Source organism: Haliaeetus leucocephalus, unplaced genomic scaffold (assembly GCF_000737465.1).
Source record: "Haliaeetus leucocephalus isolate CR32 unplaced genomic scaffold, Haliaeetus_leucocephalus-4.0 Scaffold439, whole genome shotgun sequence".
In the NCBI taxonomy this organism is placed as follows: Eukaryota; Metazoa; Chordata; class Aves; order Accipitriformes; family Accipitridae; genus Haliaeetus; species Haliaeetus leucocephalus.
The window spans coordinates 7,481,215-7,503,577 of record NW_010972875.1 but is presented as its reverse complement, the minus strand read 5'-3'; the positions used below and the strand labels follow the sequence as shown (position 1 = coordinate 7,503,577).

Genomic DNA, 22,363 nt, shown 5'->3' with positions numbered 1-22,363 from the left:
AGCTCCTCTGTATGATGTATTCAGCACTGCAGAGCATGAGACACCACCAGCGCTATTTTCGGAGTGTTGTTCCACCAGCAGCCACAGGTGAAATCTCTAACAACGAACTTGAGCAGCATTAAGGCATTAGCTGTTGGCTACTACTTCTGCTCCTGTTTCTATAGAAATGTATAACAGATGAACAAGAATTAGGCCAGATCATGTAAAAAAGATCATGTGTCTTGTGAGCAGTGGCTTCAGCAATAGCTTTTGAATGGGAACTGCACTCTCAGCTGCCTTAGCGACTTGGAGCTCTGAAAGGATGCTAAATTGTATTGTTTCAATCCTTAGAAGAAAAGAGTGAGGACAGAAAATAGCAGTTACTTTCCTCACTTTGATGGTGTGTAGTTGGAGTGCACAGGTGTATTCACATTGCAAGCCAAAGGTACAGCCGCAGCTCACCCAGGTATACCCCAAGCAGCTTAAATCAGCTAGCTCAAATATTGGTGACAGCATGGCCAGAGATGGCAAAGAGCTCAGCATAGGTTTTCCAAGTTACAGGTAAACTTTTGAGCAGGCTGCTTTTCTCACTGTAGGCCATGCTGCCATGGATAGACTGGTGCTGGTACCCAGGCTAACCAGTGTGGCATTAGCTGGATAAGGCTATAGCAGCTGGAAGTGGGGTGGACTGCAAGGTCTAGCATGCATATGTCAGGGTTGTCTTCCAGGTGGGACTGGATGCCCATCTTACTGCCTACTCTGGCGTGCCTGGCTGGTAGGGTTAGTGAACAGTTCTCTCAGCCCTACTGACGACTTCTACTACATATTTCATGTGAGTAATTATTAAGGATACCATCCTTTGAAGTTCAGAGCACCACCTGTAAGCCACCATGCTTTCCTAGCTTTTGCTGATCCCAGCGGTAGCTGAGGACACTTGAGGCATGCCAGGGTTGTGACATGCCTTCTGCTTCTGAAAGACCATGGCCAAAAGGATTTCTCAGGATCATGATGTGGGCATACTTTGCTCTGGCACTGTTTAAACATGCCTCTGGATTGTGGTTCCAGGCAGCAGCTGGATGAGTGTCACCCAGTTGCGCGTTTCAGGGAGGCTTTTTGTCCTGGTGCCGGCACAGAGTGGCAGAGTTAATGGCACCACTGAGCCAAAACCGTTCCTGCAGGGCACATCCAAACTGCAGTGGGAAGCTGTGATTGCAGCACAGACGGGCCGTCTCAGCTCTCCCCAGCTGTGGCTGACTGCCCAGGGATTTACTGAGGATTCCCAGCAATTTCAGCCCCATGCTGGTGCAGCTCACTCCATTTGTGGTACCCAAGCTGGCAACTTAAAGTTAGTTGAGCTGTGTCTCTAGGGGTGCAGTCCTCCCATCAGACTGCAGTGGGAACAACCACTGCAAAAACAAATGCCAGTCAAAAGCTTTTGTCTGTGCTGGGGAACATTTCTGTTGCAATTTGGAGAGGTTTCTTAATATTTAAATGGTTCAACCCGTGCAATGTAAAACTACATGGAAATAACTTGTCTGATTCAGGTTTTCCAGCCAGCAACGACTTACAACCTTGCAACTGGTTTTCATTTAGCAGTGATAAAGTGCAATGCCTAGTCACTCTTACACACACGGACATGACGGGATTGATTTGAAGCTCTTTTTTTTCTCTTTCTTTTCCCCTGCCAAATTAAAGAAGTGGCAGTTACGCAGTTTTACCACCATCTGAGCTAAATTTTACCTGGAAAACACTGAGAAATGTAAAAAGCCTGATTCTCTGGTGTGGTATATCAGCATAATTGCTAGTAAATATCCAGGGATTTTAAACTTCTGCTTGAGGCTCTTTTCTTCATTTTAGTTAGAGATTCATTAGTGGGGAACATTTTTTTTACTGCACCTAGAACAGCTGGGAGATAATGAAGAAGAGAAACAGCAGGAAAGTGGTGGGAGTGAAAGGAAAGGCTGGCAAGGCGATATGAAATCAGAAGCTAGCGGAATAAAAGTAAGATATATGAAAGGATATTGGAGCTTGGGAAAGAGCAATAATAAAGCTGAAAAATAACATATATGTCTGGAGACTATCAGGGAGAAAGTGGGAAAAAAAAGGCAGAAAGTGTCTGTACAGCACGTCTTTTCCTTGGGGGGAAGACTGTACTGCATTGCAAACTTGGCCTCCTGTGTGACACAGTTTGAAGTAGCACACGTCACTTCGTATGAAGACATCTGTGTAAATAGATCTGCCCTCTCCAGTGCCAATTCAGATTAGATGGTCTTTCTGCTGCTGATTTATGCTTCTCTCTTCCAGGTAAATGGCATGGACATCAAAAATGTGCCTCACAACTATGCCCTATCACTCCTGACGCAACCCTGCCACGTACTCCGACTGACGGTGCTCCGAGAGCAGAGGTACCGATGCCGAAACAGCGGACTTTCCCTTGATGCTCACTGCAATAGGGACAACAGTTTCCATGTTGTGCTAAACAAAAGCAGTCCGGACGAGCAGCTGGGAATAAAGCTGGTCCGCAAGGCCGATGAACCGGGGGTGTTTATTTTCAACTTGCTGGAAGGCGGCGTGGCTGCCCGTGATGGACAGCTTCAAGAGAACGACCGGGTGTTGGCCATCAATGGGCATGACCATCGGTACGGCAGTCCAGAGAGCGCAGCCCAGCTGATACAGGTTTGTCACCACCACTTTGACCCCGGTTTCTGAACTTTGCAAAAACCAAGCAGTGTGGTTTCACCACCCATTGCGAAGCAGGGGCCAGACTTCATGTGTGTGTGTGTTTGGGGGAGGGAAGGAGATGTGTCAAGCTTGGATGGGATTTTACACCTCTAAAAGCTCCTTGGTTTCACTGTGGCTACAAGGGTGAATACGGGCATGGACTCTTGCAGTGATGCCTGTTACCATCAGGCTTTGTAATGTATAGATCAAGGTAAGCCTCCATATATTCTGTGCATCACCAAAGCGTGATGCCATCTGCCAAAAAGCAGGCCAGCCTGCACCCTGGAAGCACTGGGTCCAGCTGGGTCCTGACTCCTCCAGCTCAGAAGGAGCTGCAGTGCTCCCTGGTGCAGCCCTGGAGCAAACCAGAGCAGCCTACGGCAATGGACGGCCTGTTTCAGGATGAACGTTACCCTCCCAGACTCAGTGATTTTCCATGGGTGTGTTTTATGACTGAAGGTACTCCATATCTTGTAGATACTTCTTACCTAAATCCAGCACATGGAAATCCAGATGTTTGGGAAACAATGGATCTGTCTGTAGCTGTAGTTTTTATAAATCTCTATTTAGACTCACATGGAGAACTAAAGGGGTGCGTCTGCAATGCACTAAACAGTCTTACCACAAAACTGTCAGAAAAAACCCCCTGTGTCTTTCTCAGCTACAAAATCAGCCAGCTTCTGCCGAATTTCCCCTCCAGAACCATTTTAATTTGTTTTCTTTCTTTACAGCCTACGTTTTTAGAAAACTTCAACGTGAAAAACAAAGCCAAGAGTATTTTGTTGCTTTTATCTCATACTCATAGCAGTTATTATACTTGTGCAATTTTACATTTCATTTGGAGGCATGCAGAGTATTCACAGAATTTCATGTGCCTCAATAACAAGACGTCAAATCAGGCGGGCTGCTTCCCCTTCCTGACAGGTATACTCAGGGTAACATGAGTCAGACTGAAAGAAGCATTCGAATCCATGCATTTTGTGGAAAGGATTCCTCCTTTAGCATAGGTTCACAGTTGGCTGTAGCCAGCTTTTACTGAGAAGTTTATAGCATAGGTAAAGAAAACGGCATCCCCTTGCATAATGCCAGTTGTTGAAATTCTGGTCCAGCATCTTTCTGGATTACTTTATGTAGCTCACTAACTGGGAGCAGAAGGCAGCGGGGAGGGGATGTTTAAATTCTCTGAGGGGAACAAGTCTGGAATGAAAATCTTTCTAAAAAATTGGTATTCTTGGAACAGTTCTTTATGGCTACAAAACAAGGCAACAGTGCTTCATAAGCAAAAAACACATGCAGCCTAGAGATAAAATGGAAAAAATGACTAATGAGACCATTCACACACAAGTGTTTAAAAATGCAACTAAAGCTCTTATTGGGTTCCAAAGAGTGGATGTTATTTATAATAATGCTTGAAATGCACACCAGTCCCTGAGAATTTAAACAACATGCCCATCAAAGGGGAGACTCAGGTTTCTAAACAGCCAAGATTACATTGCATTTATGTGAGCTCTGTGAATCACATTTGTCTAATGCAAAATTCCCGGAACCTGTGTCTTTTTTGTCATGTTTTTTCATCAATTATCACTTGCCTTTCCTGTTTCCATGTTATGCCAGAGAAAAACCGTTATACTGAAGCCACAAATGTTTTGCATTTGCTTCTTACACGAAGGGATGTTTTACTGTGTCCTCTGATTTCTCAACAGTATCCTGCCTGTTCAGACCTCAGCGTGTGTCAGTCACAGTACATTGAGGTCTTCAAATTAATGGTGGTGGAAGCTTCAAATACACCATCGGTTTCTCTAAAAACAGGACTAACATTCACCAAAAGGTAGTGGTGGTTTATTAGGCCAAGCACAGCTGGTAGAACATCAGATTTCTGTGGAATCTGATTAGTTTTGACTTCTAAATAACGAATAATTGAGAAAAATCTGATTCTTCAGGCCTTTAGCAATTATACATTAGCATATGTGAAGGAGTTGTTAATCAGTAGATTAGGTGTCTGGCTGTTTATATGCTCAGTCACAAGAACTGAAATGAAGAAAATGCGTAAGTGCTAATTAGGAACGTGCACACATCGTAACACTTGGGAGTTTGCTGCTTCCCATTTGTCGCGTCATCTTTAGTCATGGCCTCGTGTCAGATGTGGCACTTTTAATCTATATAACGTGACATTCCACATCTGTTTTCCATGGGAGAGACAAGAAAAGGAACAAGGTAACAGATCAGTGGGCGCTCGTGTGAGCACATCAAGCCGAGCTGCACGGGTTGAGCCAGACTTTACTGCCTCCAGATGTTCGCCCTCCTCTCTCCCTCTTTCCCCCACCACAGTTCGGAGCAGCTGCGACGGGTGCACGACCCCCTCTCCATCACGACAGCCGCCGCTGGCAGAAAGCAGGTCGTGATGTGGAGCGCATCCGAGCTCCATCAGCCCTGCGAGAGATGGGGCAGCTTCTGCCGAGAGCAGCACGGCTGCCTTTTTTTAAGATGCGGTTGCCTACTAGATACTCAGAAGTTGCCACCGTGTCTCTGCCTCCCTGCTTGATTTGCTTTGGCTGTAACACAAATTTTAATGCTAGTAGATTGTTTCAGCTATTACTTGCATTCAGTCTCAAAGCTAACCTTGTTTCTTTAATTCTTGCTTCAGCATAAAAAAAACAGAGAAGGAATTGTGGGAAAAACAAGTGGTGAGAGGGAGGGAGGGAGCAGAATGAAGCAGTAATTAATATTCTGATCAGTAGAAATGTTAATGGGTTTTTATATGGAAGTTCATAAATACAAAAGCTGGTCTTGTTGTTTGGATAACTTTTTAAAACACTCTGGACTTCTGAGAAATTACCCAACTTGACTGACCTGGAGATAAATGTGACATTGCAATAGAGACTCTTGTTGAACTTTTGCTAGTCATTCTACAAGAATTAATCACATTTACAACCTTGCTCTAAATAACCAACTTTGAGACTAACCATGTGGCAGCAGATGAGTTTTAAACAGAAGTTGCCTAAGTTGAAGTTGTTTGTTTTAGAGAAAACTGGATTTTCATGGGGCCATATGCCCTTAGGAGGTTTAGTCTTGTATTGTTCAGTTCCATCTCAAACATATTACAAACTAGGGACCAGGGTGGTTTCCTTTCTCCCAAGATACAGCATTCTGCTTTTGGGTACCAGCTGAGTCCAGAGCCCAGGAATTAATATTCCATAGAAACACACCTGGTGAAAATACCTAGAAAGGTATTTTGAAATATGTGTGTATGTACCAAATGATGTATTATGAAGCTGTGGAGATTTGAGTTGCTGGTGAAAAAACTAGCATCCCCAAAGATATTGGGGCAGTAACGAAGAAGTGCACATTTTTTTACTGAGAGATCACCTTCCTTGGAAATAGCACAGCCTCAACATGCAGATTTCAGGCTTGAAGTTGGAGGTTTAGGAGAGGTAGGTTGCTTTTTTTTTTAACTATAGTGACATTTTTGAAAAGCATTTTTTAACTCTCAGCTACTACTATTGAATTCAGTTCCAGAAAAGACAAACCGAACTATAAAAACAAAAATCCCAGGGGCTTCCTCTGACTTCTGTTAATTGTCTGCAGGAGATTTGATTTCAATAGCGCAACTGGATCTGGGTTTGGTTTCCAGCTGCTTGTTCAACGCCAGCTTTCCTTGGAGCTTCTCCCCAGCGAGCAGGGCACGTCAGCATGCCAGCAAGCGATTCTGGAGGTCTGATGCCCCCAGGGCTGCGGTACCAACAAGCATTGCTGCTGCAGCCCCAGGGGGATCAGACCTCCAGACATGCTTGCCGGGGGGGCTCCACGTTTGATTCTGAGCAGTTGCTCGGTAATAACCTGCGAGCAAGCAGGCAGGAGTCCCTCTGGAGACTGGTCCTTAAGAGCCTGTCCTGCCTGCCACAACACCAGGGTCTTTAGCCTGGAGAGAAGGAGATTAGAGGATTAATTTTTTTTATCTTCTGCGTATGCTTCTATAGCACTGAGGCTATTGCTATACTTCAGTTCAGTATGTTGGTTTGCCCTTACGGCAGACATCTATGATTTACCCAGCTAAACCCCACTCCCTCTCAGCTCTATCTTTACATCACTGTTGTCTGGAACAGATTCATATGAGCCTCACTGAGGGAAGAATGAAGCCATTTGCTTCTAGGGAAACCGTGCTGATTCAATAAGGCAGAAAAATTCACCTGTACACAGAATTAATAACAGTAATATCAGGCACACACAGAACACCTTAAAAATAACGAGCAAACATAACTCAGTAGAAGCTTTGCAGCATCTCTCAGGCATGTAAGTATTATGACTGCGTTGTGCAAAAAAGGCCCAGAAGCATTTTGAGCTTATTTTGGGTTAATTGTTTTTGCAGCTCCTGTTCCTAGAGTGAGAGTTTGGGCTAGTTTCCCATCCTAAACTCCATTATTCTGTGTGCTTGCTTGTGCCCTCCCTCTTTCTTTGTGCTCTTGTGCAGTAGGATTTTACTTCTCAAAATGGTTGCACATCCCTTTCTTTAAGCTGCCTTACATTTGTCATGCTCACTGCATGCAGGTGGACTCAGTTACATCATTTATTCCCCACTTTCATCAGCCAAGGCTTGAGCACATCCCTCGTTACAGGGTTAATTGCACCTTTTTCAGAGTTCCCGTCTGGCAGCAGCAGCTCTGGATGTCTGTCTCTCTCCTGTGGCAGGCAAGTTGCTGCTCTGTGGTGGTGTACGCAGATGTCTGCGAGGGCTGAGTGGCACTCACTGTGGTGGATCACTGCTTCCAGCCACATTTGGGGCAGATAGGAAGGGGTTTTCAGAGTTAACACCAAATTTTCAAAAGAAGTATTAAGTAGCTGGCAGTAAATTTTTATGAACTTTATTGACCTGAAGTGATGCTACTGCTTTACGTCATTGTGACCGCGTTAAGTGTGGTTTGGATTTCCCGCTAAGTGGGACCCACATTTCGCGAATCCTCTGGGGCTAAAGTGCAGGGGTTTATTGCACCGGGGCTGTGGGATTCACTCTGTACCTCCTCCCACAGGCCAGCGAGAAGCAGGTTCACTTCGTCGTGTCGCGGCAGACCAGGCAGCAGACCCCCGACCTCTTGCAGGAGACGGGCTGGAGTTACGGCCGCGGCAGCCCCCAGCCCTGTCCCACCGAAAGAAACAACCCCGGCAAGGTGAGGGCACGAGCGCTCGCGTGGTTTCTCTGCCATCCGTTGGACAGGGGGCTGGGAGGGCAGCTAGCATTTTAGTGTCTTGGGGTGTTATATCTGGTTTCTGTCACCAGAAGAAGCATGCCTTCTTTTGCAATGGAAACGTAGAAGCTGTGCTCCTCATTTTTGATACACTGCTCCTGCCCTGACTCTGGCTGGGGTGGGGAGGGAAGGAGAAGGTAAAGGGCAGTGGTGGGGCAGGGCCCTGATGTGCACACAGCATCCTGGCCGTGGGCACCGACCTGGCCGGCGGTGCGAGCCAGCATGGGGCAATGCGCTCCAATGAAAATAAGAGGCTTATCTGAAGTTTCTCCATCTGGAGCAAAGTCTTCAAGCAAAAAGCTTTCATATGCTGGCCTGAGAGATTCCCATAAGCTGCTTGAAAATTACAGTAATTATTAGTCTGTTGCTCATTTCTTAAGACACCCATGCTCTGACCCAGCTGGCAGTTCGGCGGCAGGCAGTGGCTGCAGTCCTGGTGGCCGCTGCAAGCATGCCGTCTTTCTGTGGAGCGCTGGACCCAAAACGTGTTGGTTCGGCTGTGGCAGCACAGCTGGACCCAACCCAGAGCCATGCGGCACAGAGCAACCTTCTCGCCCAAGTATGGCTCTGGTTCCCAAACTGTCCCTCCAACCGCTCCTCTGTACCCGGTTACATCATGTGTTTAGTGCATTTAGACCTGCAATATGCTCTCTGCATAAGGCAGGGAGACTCTCATGGTCAAATATATGAGGTTTTAAAGCAGAAACCAATGCAGCAAGAGCTTTGAAAGTACCTTTTCTGAGTTTACTCGATGCTACTCTTTGCACTATAAACACAACAAGGTATGTCCTTGCAGGAGCTGAATTTGTTTATTTCACTAAATTTAAAGCCACATGCCTGGCTAATTTACATGAATCGCTCTGAGTGTCACCATTTATGCAAAGCCTTGCGAGCTGGTCCCCTGGCCACCCATGCCAGGGGTGCATCAGGGAGGTGGACAGGCAGGGCTGGTTTAAATCCATCCTGCCTGATGGGGAGCCAGATGTGTCCTTAAAGGGACCTTTGGACTGAACCAGCTGCCAGATCGGATGCACAGCTGTCAGCCAGGAGACAAGCCTAGCTCTGCATTTTACAAATGTTTAAAGATACCCATTTTTTGCAGGTTGTTTTTTTTTAAACTACATTATTCAGTGTTTTTATGTGTAAAAACTATACTAGTGTCTATTTATCTATTTTCAGTTTTCCTTTTCCACAAAGTCACAATCACAGCCCTTGTTAGGTGAGACTGGATCAGCAGGAGTTAAACCAGTGAGCAGAGTCAATGCTTGGTAGCTACTACCCAGTAGTAAATAGTGCCCAACTAATCACGCATCTGCAAGGCATTACTTCCTAATGAAGTAATGATTTCCTTGGGGAGATATGTGTAGGACAGCAATTAGCTTGTATTGCTACTGTATGATTTCTAGTGAAGCTCCAAGCGCTTGCTAGATCTGCCACGTTGATCTGATTAATTGATCGCACATGGGATTATTTGGGAACATGACTTGTCTTCCATAAACTGCCCCAGATCTTCATTTTCTCTTCCTGTACCGAGAGGTGTTAGATAGCAATTCTTGGTAAATTCAACACCATTTTGGGTAGCTGTGAGATTGAAGGGCCAACATTGACCTTGCAACAGTCCTTTAAAGACTAATGAATCATCTTTTGCTGGATAGGTCACGGCTTTTAGGAGGATTTCCAGTTTGCTACAAGAGGTGGGTGCTACATAAGCGCATGAGTGGGCATGCTGCTGCGGGCTTCTGTCCAGTGCCACCATTTGGGCACTTTCCAGGGAAGATCACAGCCAAAAAAAGAAACTTCGGAGCTGTTCATAGCTCCCTTTAGCTTTGTGTGTGTGCAGTGGAAGGCTTATATCAGAGAAATGCTCTGGCAATAGATCAGGAGACCAGTATGGCCAGTGGACACGACGAGCTTCAGACATTGTGGGCTTTTGGTCTGATAAAATCATTACTGGAGTGTTACTTGCCCTTTTATAGGATATGAGTGTGTCAGTTTGAATTTCTCATGCTTTTTTGCTGAAGGTTTAACTGAACAGCCTTTGCAATTCAAGATCTTTAAATTCTAGGCTTTGGCAGACTTAAAATGTTATTTGCTTTTAAATAGACATTAGTACAGGAGTAATGCTTGCAAGCGTAGGGCCTGTAGGGTGTCCTAACGCAGTGCACACTCCTGCTCAAAACCAAGGCAATGCTTGTTGGCTGGACTTTACTGTCAAGGGATTTTCCTGTGTGTGCATGGTTTGATGAGTCTGTTACCTGCCGCCATCAGTGCGATTGCTTTATTATGTGCGATTGATAGATTGCTAACTGACTTGAATTCTGATTAATTTTAAGGTGTGTTTTGTCCCCTGAGCTTACTGTAGGAGGTGATATTAGCAGGTCAGGAATGCTCTTTGAGGGAAGCAGCTCTCACTGTAGAGCATGTATGTAAACGTGGGCTGAAATCTGCTCTCAAGCCTTGGCTGTATTCAGCACCAAGAATAAACTCTAGCTTCCAGCAGCCGCCTTGCTCGCACGATGGCTCAGGAACCGCTTTTGGCCAAGCTGTTGCCCTCATGACAGGCTGCCTCCATCTGGAAAGCGCGCGGAGGCGGCTCTCTTTCAGGCCCATGCCAATGGCAATCAGCCACGCAGCCAACAAGGCACTGGAGAAAGAGGAGGACAGTCTGTAGTGACCACGTCCTTCTCTGGCGGCAGTGATGCCGGGTGTCTGGTGTGCCAGGAGATTGTTCCTGCACAGGCTCTCACCGAGCTGTTTTCCTGCGTACGGAGATAGGGGAGGCACAGCCCAAGCTGTTCTGGCTGCCGCCTGGAATCAGAAAAGAAAAGATGTCAGAAACACTTTCTTGTGCAGCCGAGGTTGTTAAGCTGGGCTGTAACGCATAAACAGGCCAGATTCGATTTCTTTGAAGTCAGTGGGAGCTTTGCCATTAATTAAATAGCACTTGTTTTTAATTGGAACTGGTTTCTTACTCCTTTCTAACAAATTGCCTAGTACTTAAAACAAATCTGTCACCCTGTTGCTTGAGCAAGCAATGTTTTCTGACCGTACGAGCAGGTTAGTCTTCAGGTGAAGTACATTTTGCAAACAGACGCAGATACATCTTTTGCCTACAAGACACGTGTCATGGCTTTGATGTTGTGATAATCTGCTGTAAATATTTATTTTCCAGTAAATATACAGAAAAGAAAAAAATTAAAAAGAGGAGGAGATGAACTGTTATGTTTTTCTTTTCCTGACCTCCAAGGTCACTTCAAAATGACAGAAAAGGACAATTGTTTAGAAGATAATGCATTGAAATGCAGGCACTGATAAACATTGCCTTTTAACTGGTTTACTCATTATCAGTTGTACCTCCAAGAAAGCTCTACGTGTGTTTACTAAGAAAGGCTTTACTTTCCTTTCATCACTGCCTTCGTCTCAGTCGAGTTGACTCAATTCCTTTCTATCTGCAACCATGTAAAAAATGACATGTGCAAGAGTAGTTTCAAAGGAAAACTGGTCCTACATGGTTGAGCATAAAAGTACCAGTACTTTTATGATTCTTCATTGAAAGGTAACAGGACAATTTGCTACCAAGCACTGCTTTGAAATCTGCTTCTCTCTGCACCAATTCCTCAAAAATAGAGCATTAGCCAGTTTATCAGCTAATGCTTTTGGTGTCTGAGACATGATGGACACTTCATAAGTAACAGGATTGCTCTGAACTCTCTGAGCTGCAAGTCTAATTCCAATTTCACCTCTTGGTACAAAATTCCAGACTGCATTTTTGTGAAAATTAGTACTGCCCCTATCCCACATGCTTAAAGAATTAGCCTTTTCCTGATGGAAAGCCATTCCTTTCCAAGGGAAAAAGGACAATGTTTTTGCACAAATATGGATGAAACATTAAGTTTATTTTGCACAAAGATAGAACTACTATGTTTAAAACATTTACACCTTAAAGACAAAGGTGAAAGGTTAAAATTATCTGGACTAGAACATTTATATTTTTTTAAAAGGGAGTGTTGTAAAACCTTCAGAATTTTTAGGTTCCTTTGCAAGCCATAAGCCCAATTACTCTGAAACAGTGCCTGTGTTCTGCATGGATCAGATGTGTTACGTCCAAACAACTGTATCACTTTGTTTTTTGTCCTGGTGACTAAGAGAAGACCTTTTCCACTGAGCTCTTTGCCTTTTTGTTCCTGGAGCTCTGTGGCAGCCACTGTTCTGCTGCTCAAGCATCTAGAGATCCTTTGCTAAGCTGCTAAAAGGTTCTGGGGTTTGTTGTTGATGTTGCATCACAGAAATCCTGATGTGGAGTTAGTTCTACCAAACATACCTTTAAAAAAAAAAAAACCAAACCAAATATATAGCCTGCCCTACTCCCACAAAAACTTCTTCCTTCATCCATCATCATCACTGCAGGAGCAGCCACGGACGTGCCTGCTCCACTTTCTGTGCTGCTGGCCCAGGAATTGAGGTGGAATGTCTTTGTAGGATCTTGGATTTCTAAGAAGAGATTAATGTGGCTTTAAATGAGTTTTACAGCTTATTTTTGCATATTATAAATGTGTGGTCACACTTGTGAGTGAGAAGGTTGGGGTTTTTTTTAATATGCATTTTAAATATATTTAGCAGCATGCTATTATATCTGCATAGGAGCCTGGAGTGGATGGTGCTGCTCCTGCAAGAGAGGTGGGGATCTTCAGGAGTTGATGCCAGGAGCACACCTTATGAAATACTTAAAGAAATCAAAGCATTTAACATTTGAATCCAGATTTTCTGGAGAAGCATCCTTGTCTCTTCAAGTCTTCTGTAAGAGCTGGATGCGTTGTAAACATGACATTCAGTACACAGGTTTTGTTGAAGCTTGTGTTGCCTGTCCAACCCGAGGCTGCCTGTGAGTTTGTTTCACTTACTTATACACTAGTTACTGCATGATCAGCGGTGTGTATGTAAGTTTTCCTGTTCAGGAGGAGGAATAAGGGGATGACTGTCCTCAGACAGTAGAGCAGGCTGTCCCAAAGTGACCTTTTAAGCAAAAGCACTAGGAAGAGCCCCCTGGAAGCTGCTGGCTCTTCACTCTATAAATGTCCTTCTCTTTTCCTGAACAGAAACACATATTCTTCACGTGTATTCCCACTAGTAATTTACACAGAAACACAGAAATCTGAAAGAGCAAATGAAGTGTATATCTTCTAATCTGTCCCCAAGAGTTTTATTCCTTTAACCCAGGTGGACCATTTCTCATTAACTGTACAGATGATGCTCAGACTGCAAGCCACAAGATAAGAACCATGACCTGATAGTCAAAGATATGAGGGCCAGTAGTGATAATATCAAGAACATTTTTTTAAAAAAAATCAGATTTCTTATTTACATTTCAAAGACCTGCTTCTATTAGTCTCAACACTAAAACTCTTCTGATTTTGGCGGGACCAGTGCCTGACTTTAGCTGTTAAAGCATGGATTATCTTGGCGGTAGCTCTGACTCCACAGATGCCTAAACCCTGGAGAAAGTCATGCTTGCCATCTGGCCAGGCGTGGCAGTCGGCTGTGAAGTGCTTTGGTATTCCCTCAATGAATATTCATTTCAGCAGAAAATGCCTAAGCTGTCAGGGAGGTCCCCATGCCCACTGTGTTTGTTGTTGCTGTTTTCTCCATCACAGAGCACCCTTCACACCGTCACCTGTCACGAGAAGGTGGTGGCTGTCCGGAAAGATCACACAGAATCGCTAGGAATGACTGTAGCAGGAGGAGCATCTAACCGGGAATGGGATTTGCCTATCTATGTGATAAGTGTCGAACCTGGAGGAGTTATCAGCAGAGACAGCAGGATAAAAACAGGTAAAAAGAGGGGATTTTGAAAGCCTGCTTTAATTTAAAGGATTCCTTTGAAAAACAGAGGGATAGTGAAAGAGCATCACACCCTGACATCTTCAGCCATCCCATAGATTTTGGGATGCCTCAGATTAGAGGGTCTCAAGTCAGCTACCAGAAAAGGTATAATATGCAGCAGTAACCATCTCTGTGAAGTGGGATGTGGCCGTATTCTGGTAGGAAAAAAATAAATCGTTTTTCACAGGAAAATGAGCTTGCACCACCATCTCCCAACTACTGAAATCTTCATTGTGCAACCTTCATGGGTTTTTAATGTAAATTTTTGTGCTTGTTTGTCATATTGTTCATGGTTTTGAAAGAAATATAAAGGAGCAGAATTCCCATTACATATGAAGCAATGTTAGTGCCTTGTGGCTTGATATCATGTCTGGAAACATTGGCTTCATGATTCCATTTGGGTCTTGATGTAACAGAGTGATAAAGTTAATAAGCTTCTCCCCCTCTGCATGAATAAGCCTTTACAGTAAGAGGAAGAGCATGTTATCAGTGGGTTTTGTGGGAACAGGTAGGCAGTAGAGGAATGGTGAAACTCTCAGTTTTCAGGATGTTAAATCTCCAAGAGCCAAGGGTAGCTTGGTACCCTGCATCTGGCAACCACACAGCTTGCCATCCCCTTGCCCTTCATCCCCCGTGCTCAGCTTCAGCCCAGTCACTACCAAGAAGCTGGAGGGAAATCCTGAGTGTGAGGGAAGCAAAGGCACCCAAAAGTGGGGCAGAATAGCTGCAGCCCAGCTGAGCTCCACGAGCCTGGGTCGCAGCACCCAGCACCGGCACACGTGGGAACCTCCCCTTTGCGGGAGCTATGGCTGCTCATCAAAACACGTGTAAGAACATGACAACAGGAGCAAACCAGCAAGTTTCCCCTTTCCTCCTGCTGGGAAATGACTGCCTCTCAGTGGGATACATTTTCCAAAAAATATTCATCATGAGGCAGCATGGAAAATTCAGCCTAGTTAATTTGATAAAATTAGAAACAAATGAATACGTGATGATATAACAGCGCCATAAGCCTCCATGGTTTAGAGCATCCCTTAGGCTGTTGTCTGCCTCATCGGGGCAGACCACAAGAATTGGTTAATGTTCATGCTGCACTGCCTGGACTGCCAGTGAATACAGGCCCTGCCTGGAGGAGCATGCAGGTGAAGCACAGAGGGACCCAGGGAAGCCCTGTCGTTGGAACGAGCCGTGGAGCCTAGCGGAGCGCTTGGCACCATGGCATCAGGCATGACATTAATGATGTCTTTATTGTTCTCCCTGAAGTAATTGAGGTCATCTTTGCATTTTTCTCTGCGATTTGCTGTGCCTATGTTGTAAACAAGGCAATCAGAAAGACGTTTTGGCTTGCGGCCATTCAAACGAGCATTAACATTAAAATAATAATAGGTTATTCTGCAAAGCAAACTTTACGAAGAACCAGCTGGAGTGGCAGTCCTCAGCTTAGGGAGCACTGGGAGAAAACCACCTTCGAGCTTTCAGGTTTCAAGTTCAGGTTGAGTACCAAAGTTGTTAGCTGGACGCGGGCTTTGGAGACCTGGACTAGCATCAGGTGCCGGTACCAAAGCTTGTTGGTACAGCAGGACCCCAGCTGTGCCATTCAGCTCTGGATGCAGGACATGACGTGACAAGAAACCAGGACCAAAGCCCCCGTCCAGCCCAGCGATGCTCCTGTGTACGGGGATCTAGCCCCTTCCCTCATGCCTGTGGCATGTTTACTAGCATATGCTTCACATCCCCGTTAACCGATAGGATTAACAAACAGCCTCATCAGGCAGCAAGTTCTTGGCCGTGGCTTTGACTTGCTTGTTCGTGGGGGTGGAGAGGGGATCTTGGAAACACTTGCAAGGTTTTTTATCATCCGTTTTATCGGTCTCAGGTGACATCCTCCTGAACGTGAATGGGATTGACCTGACGGGGGTCAGCCGGAGCGAGGCCGTCGCCCTGCTGAAAAACACCAACTCGTCGGTGGTGCTCAAAGCCCTGGAGATGAGAGCGTGCGAAGCCCAGGAGGAGCAGGGCCACCTGCCACCCCCTGAGGCCACGCAGGCGGCCCCCGAGAGCAGCGAGTGGTCACCTTCCTGGGTTATGTGGCTGGGGCTGCCACGGTAAGTCCACAGATTGCATCCTCTTGCTGAAGGGGAGTGGGAGGAAAGATTTGTGTTTTCTGGCAATTCTTTCTTTTGGCTTGATTCATTGCACTGAAATCTTAATTAAATCCAGGCTCTGTCACAGACTTGACTCTAAATACCTCCCTTTTGTAAATGGGTATGTGTACATGGAAAAATAGACACGCAGATCCCCTTGCAAGGGAGGAAAGGATCCTGAATTGTTCCATCGAAAACATATCTGGCACTTAGGGAGTAAAAGGAAAAGCTTGCAGGGATACAGGAGCTTGCTGAATTGGGGTCTAGGCGCGACCACCCTGCAGAAGGCAGAGCTACCCCTCCTGCAGCTCTCAAGCTGCACAGCCCTTCTCCTTAGCCAAATCCAGCTGAATTGTTTGACTTTGCCCAGATGTTGCAAAGTGTGTGCAGTTGGCCGGTATCTCAGAATCACCTCTTTTAACCCCACCCCCGACTGAAAGAAGTACATTTGTCATACACAGGAAGCAGCTGTGTTGTCATTTCAGTAAGGAAAATAAAAGCCACATCGCATGTCGTTCTCGCAAACACACTCGGTGTGCAGGGTGTATACCTGCAGCTTCAGCGACATTTTGTAAGTAAGTATTAAATGAGGACATGTTGTGAATCTGTGAATACATGAAGCTAGTATCACACATTTGAAACTGGTATTCAGTTTTAAAGGAATGAAGAATTTAGCTTACAAGTTACTTTTGTCCTTAGTCCTATCCCTGGCAGCAGTTCAGCATGTCTCTTTGTCTTTTAGGGGAGGGCATGAGAAGATGGTCTGCAGAACAGGTGGGCATTTGTTCTAGGCACAGTTTCAGGACTCCTCTTCGTTTCCCAGTCTCGCATAGCGGGTTAGATGCTTTCTCTCCTTCTGCCTTGAGCTGTTGTGAGCTCATTCACCTTGCAGCAAGGTCTGCTGTGAGGGCCAGATGTGTTTCAGGGCTTGGTCTGAGGCTAATGACTGTGTAACATGTGCTGAAGCACTGCAAGATCAGAAGGTAGGCCACGTGTCTGTCACCCACAGATGAAAGGTTCCTTCTCCAGTGGAGAGGTCTACGTCCTTATTCCTGTGAAAGAAAAAGCAGTAAATGGATGGCCCATAACTTGCTACCCCAGCCAATGGTAAACTTTTCTCACCCAGTCCCACTGCAGACAGGCAGCCCTAGGGAGGTCTTCGTTCCTGCTCACTGCTTCTGCACCCCTGAGCTTGACCAGCAGCATTGTGAAGGCACTGGAGCATGGGTAGCGCTCCCAGCAGAGAGACAGCAAGCAGACTAGAGGCCTTATAGATGCTGCAATTTGCAATGCTGAGGCTTGCTTTCAATCACCACCCATTGCTAGATGGACTGAAACAATTGCACCTTGCCTACACCTGCCCTAACCCCACCTTCGTTGGGCTGTAGAGGAAACCTGAGCTGCCTAGTCATCATCTCTACCCACAGCTGCCTGAAGTCCCTGTGTCCTCAGCAAGGTGACGGAGATGAAGGACAGAGCTCCAGTGCTGCAGGCTTGCACCCAGGGTTCACATCAGTCAGTTCCACTTTGCAGTTTGGGAAGAAAAGTATTCTTCCCATTTTAAAAGCAGTCTCTGAGCCCACTCTATCCCCCCTCCTCCGAAGGCTGCATGTGTGAAAGCATTCCCACCCCTTTGATCTGAAGGAAAATCAGCCTCAGCGTCAGCAAGGCTGAAGACAGGAGTTCATTGTAACTCCATCCCCAGCTGCGATGCCAAGCACAGCGCAGCCCTTCTCCGCTAAAGAAAAGTAAAGGGATTGGTATGCTGAGCGGGTACACTGCATCAGACTAAGACAGGGACCAACACTGGTTAGACATGACAGTAACAAAGGTGTGCTGCATCCTTGTTAGTAGCTGGTTGGTTGAGTAGGGGTGTGCAAGGACTGGGTTTGGGTTTGCTCATTAGGTATTATCAGACCCTTCAGTCTTCCCCAGCATCAGTGCGCTTACACTCTTACTCTTGTACTGATTCTTCTTCAGGTCCCACACCAGATGTCTGGAAGTCCTTCAACAGGTTCTCACACTAGGATGTGTATCACATTAACTCCTTTCACTCCAGGCTGAGCATTTAACCTTTCCCTATCTGGCTTTCAGTTTGCTTTTGGCAAGGATCACATCCCACTAGACCTCACGGTATTGCCAGCAGTCTCACAGCCTTTTCCAGGCTGCTAGAGAAAACTATTCTTCTCCAAATAGATGTCTGACAGGTCCAGCTTGGCAAAGGTGCCTCATGTGCAACTACAGGACAAGACGGTGAAGATTCACCTACCCTAATTAAAACCATTTATAAGAGGGACTGCTCCAAGATACGTGAGTCCGAGAACATTTGGTACAGGTGATGGAAAAGTAGAAATGTCAAAATCATGATTATACAGGATCATGCAAAGTAATTGGGAAGACAGGTAGGGTGGGGCACACCTACATAAGAAAAACTGAACAAATAGGAAAGTCAGTAAAACTGGTAGGCCAGGAACAGGCACTGGGCGGCTGGATGGTGGATTCTTTAAATTCTGCTGAGAACGGGAAGATGTGGCTCTAGACAAGCCATAGCAGTGCAGTGCCAAGTATCTGTTCACAGCAAGCGAGACAGGGAGTGCAGACGCAGCTTGACATTGCGACTTAGAGTGGGATGCTCAGGCTTAGGAAACTGAGGGGCGAAGAGAGTCTTTCCTTCTGTGTTCCAAAACCATGGAGTTTTGATGAAAATCCTGTCAAGGATGGTCTCATAAAATGTGCTGAGTTGAGCTAAACGCTAGAGGATGTCTACAGACCTCTGCCCATGACTGATAAAGTAGAAAACAGGCTAATGTTAATAATAGTTACATCATTAAAAGTACCTTCCTCGCTTTTGAGGCCGGTGTACTATAAACACCTAATTCTTCCCAGGGACTGCATAGTTGTTACAGAGATGGGCACAGACAAGAGACACAAATATTGAGAGTTAGGGAACTATACCATTTTTCTAGTTCAAGTCAGTAGCAGCAGAATCAGACAGGTTATCTGACTTCTCACACCAAAGCTCAAAGCCTTGGAAAAGCCATCTTTCACAATTTAACATTTGTGTATCTTACTTAAATTTCAGCCCTTTCCTTGTGAGAGCTTAGATTTGGCTTTGGTCACTTTTATATGGCTTGATAATACATAAACAACTCCTCTGTTCTTTCTGTAGTACAATCCAATATGTAGCAGTTATAAAATAGGATGCACATGTGCATCTGACGTCTGTCAGAACTTGGCCCGCATGTGAGCGGAGGGGCTGCAGGCTGGGCGTCGGGAGGAAACAGTGATGCAGGACCTTAAGCATTCCCGCCTGAAGACTTATTTCAGGGTAGCTAATTTAATTGTTTATTGTTGAGGAAGACAGGTCTTCTTTATTTTTTGGAGGGAAATGTTGTTGTGAAGCATGCACAAAGGAAATAATGTGGAGCAGCTGGTGAAAAGCATTTCCCCAGCCCCGTGATGTTTCTTCTACTGCTTGTTTTCCTGCCCTCCTTTCTCTGCTCTCCTCACATTTCCTTCCCCCAGCTAGCACTTAAAAATACTTTATAGATCATCCTGTCATAACATTTTCAAACATTAGTACTTCACACAAGTGCTTTCCTTCATCTGCAAAGTGAGATGAGAAAGACAGGAGGTGGCCAAAGTCATTCTGCAAACCAGGGGTAGAACTGGACATAACACACAGAATTAGGACAGAAACTCCCCCAAATTAACTCCATCCAGGCTGTAGGGCTCTGATGGGAGCAATTCTCAAATATTACTGTATTCCACTGCTACTTGGCTACTGTAACAGGGCAGAGGGAGGGAGTCATGCTTTTCATACCTGTTATTGCTGAAGTGCTCCTGAAGTTCGGCTGGTTTTCATTCCCAGAGCATACTCGTGCTTTGCGAAAAGCGGCAGGGGATTGTACGTTTCACTACTTGAAAACAGGCACTTTTAAATTCTTTGTGCATCAGTAACTGACGCTCAGTTGTAGTATTTCTTATGATAGGACCCTGTGTCTAGACATTGTTTATCCCCAAATCTTGAATCTGAGGCAAGTTTCACACATAAATCACTCCTTGTCCTCAGCTTTTGGAATATTTACAGATAGAGGCAGAAGACTGTGCGCTGCTCTCTTCCAAGACGGTTCTCCTTGGACTGGTTGCAGTTTAGCTGGGTTATGGCAGTTTAACTGGGTCGAAACACACCGACTGGGGCTTTTGTTACCACAGAGGAGTAATCTACTCACACTAAGCATCTTTGGATGACGCAAGTACTTACTTAATTTTCTCTCTGTGGCGCTTTCTAGCTAGTCTTTATTACCACACAGCGGTAACCAGACCCAAATGAACTAACTCCCTTTGGGCTGCTCTTTGCTCAGGCAGAGCAGGCATCTCTGCTTATGTACTAAACTGTTTGGAGCAGGCAGTACCCACCTTATATGTAGCTCAGCTTTGCGCACCCTGCCTCCCAGCATCCTTTTCACATTTCCGACAGCACTAACAAATAGCTGACGGATGGTGCGCTGCCATGTTTATACCCTCTATCCTCTAGGACTGAGATAAGGAAACATTAATTTAAAGGGATAAACACCACTTAGCCACTCCTATTCTGTCAAGAGTCAATCTCTAGCTATGGCCAGTGTGATGGGTTGGACCTGGCCTGCACCAAGCACCCACACAGCTCAACACCCCCAGCAGGACAAGAGAACATAGGAAGAACGAGAGCAAGAAAACTCATGGGTCAAAGTAAAGACAGGGAAATCACTCACCCGTTACTGTTGTGTGCAAAAGACTTGGCTTGGGGAATTAAGTTAAAACATTTAATTACCAGTTTGGGTATTGGGAACCAAAGACGACAAACATGTGAAAAACACTTGGGGAAGACCCCTTTCCTCCCCTTTTCCCATACTCAGCTTCACTCCAGCACTTCTCCTCCTGCCTTCCTGGTCTCCGCTGCCTTGTTACAGCAGGTTACACCCCATCCCTGCAGTGAGGCAAAAGGCAGCGCAGGGGGTTGGAGTCAGGACAGACTAGTTGCTCTCTGCTGCTCCTTGCTCCTCGTGTGTTTCCTCTGCTCTGGCAGAGAGAACAATCCTAACACTAGACTAGTATGCTGTGTCTATTTTACTTAAATTTAGCATACACTTTGACAGCAAATACGTATTTATGCTTTCTGGACTGACAGAGACTGTGTAACTGATAACCTTACAGATGGTATGTACAGAATGCATGTAAGCCTTGTTTGTCTTTGCTGTGTTTTCTTCTCATGTCTTTACCTGCTTGGCTATTTCTTTTCTATGGTATTAGGATTTAGCTGATGTCCTTTCAATTTCAGCAACATCCTCCTTAAGGCAGTGAGCATAGCACCGGGCAGCAGAGACCCCTGCCCCCAAAATCAACACTAGGTAATAGCACTAACGGCTGAATCCTGGCATCGCTTGGTCATGACCTTGATAAGTACCATCAAACATAGAGGGTTTAAGTGATTTTGCACATTTAAGAAGTCCACAGATGGTAAAGTAATAATGCCTGGCTGCTGAGGAAAGAAGCAAATGTCACCTGTTTCTTACATTAGCAGCCAGTGAATTCTTGTGCAAATATTATATACCTACCATCCTGGCAGCAGGTGAATATTTGTAGGTCCTGGGGGACTAATCTAGTATTACCATAAAATCCTGCTGTGAAACACAGCAAAAGCATTATTTGACAAACAGAATTTTTAAAAAGCTAGACATATTGGTCTTTAAAGTTATTAATCCTTCTACAGAAGAAGTGTCAGCTGTTTCTTAGAAACCTAAAGAGTCTCTGAATAGAGTTTGTAACAGTTGCTTGCTGTAGGCCAGCCTATAATTTCAGATATGGAATAGCAAAAGGATTTTCAGGCTCTTCAATCATTCCTGAGTACACTGCTAACGTGGTGGGTTAAGTACTAAGGACAGAAATTTCTGTTGCTCTGTAACTAATGAAATTAATTTGGTTCTTTCCTGTTTGGTTAAAAAAAAGAAACAAAGCAGGTATTGAAATTAATGTACTCAGAGCAATAGGCAAACTGTAAGTCTAGTAACCTTACTACTCTTGCTTTCCCCTATTCCTTGTTTCAGCTAAGCTTTGACTCAGCATAACTTACAGTATCATAAAATGCATTCAAAAGACAAATGGAGGGAGAAGCAGATTTCAGGTCTCTCACCATAAAAACTTGTGTTAATCATTATAGTGAGGACAAGTTATCTTCTTGACAGCAGTCTCAGTACTCCAAAGCACTGACTGACAGGGATAGGCTTCTCACATCTTCTATGCTGTGACTTACCGTGTTACTTGACAAGAAAAGCTCAGGATCCCTCCTTCCACTGATACTCTTCTTTGTGTCATCTCTGTGATTTTTCTAATTCTGGCTCATTGGTCTTGAAATTATTT

General features: G+C 45.2%; 1 protein-coding gene across 2 annotated transcripts in view; it reads left to right on the top strand.

Moving 5' to 3' along the window:
* LNX1 (ligand of numb-protein X 1, E3 ubiquitin protein ligase) overlaps positions 1–22,363 on the top strand; it is a 68,328-nt gene that overhangs the window by 43,960 nt on the left and 2,005 nt on the right. For both annotated transcript variants that reach the window (XM_010574511.1, XM_010574512.1), the window contains exons 5-8: positions 2,284–2,655; positions 7,725–7,862; positions 13,592–13,769; positions 15,697–15,925. In XM_010574511.1, the coding sequence (XP_010572813.1) occupies positions 2,284–2,655; positions 7,725–7,862; positions 13,592–13,769; positions 15,697–15,925 (917 nt within the window). The remainder of the gene's footprint in view (positions 1–2,283; positions 2,656–7,724; positions 7,863–13,591; positions 13,770–15,696; positions 15,926–22,363) is intronic.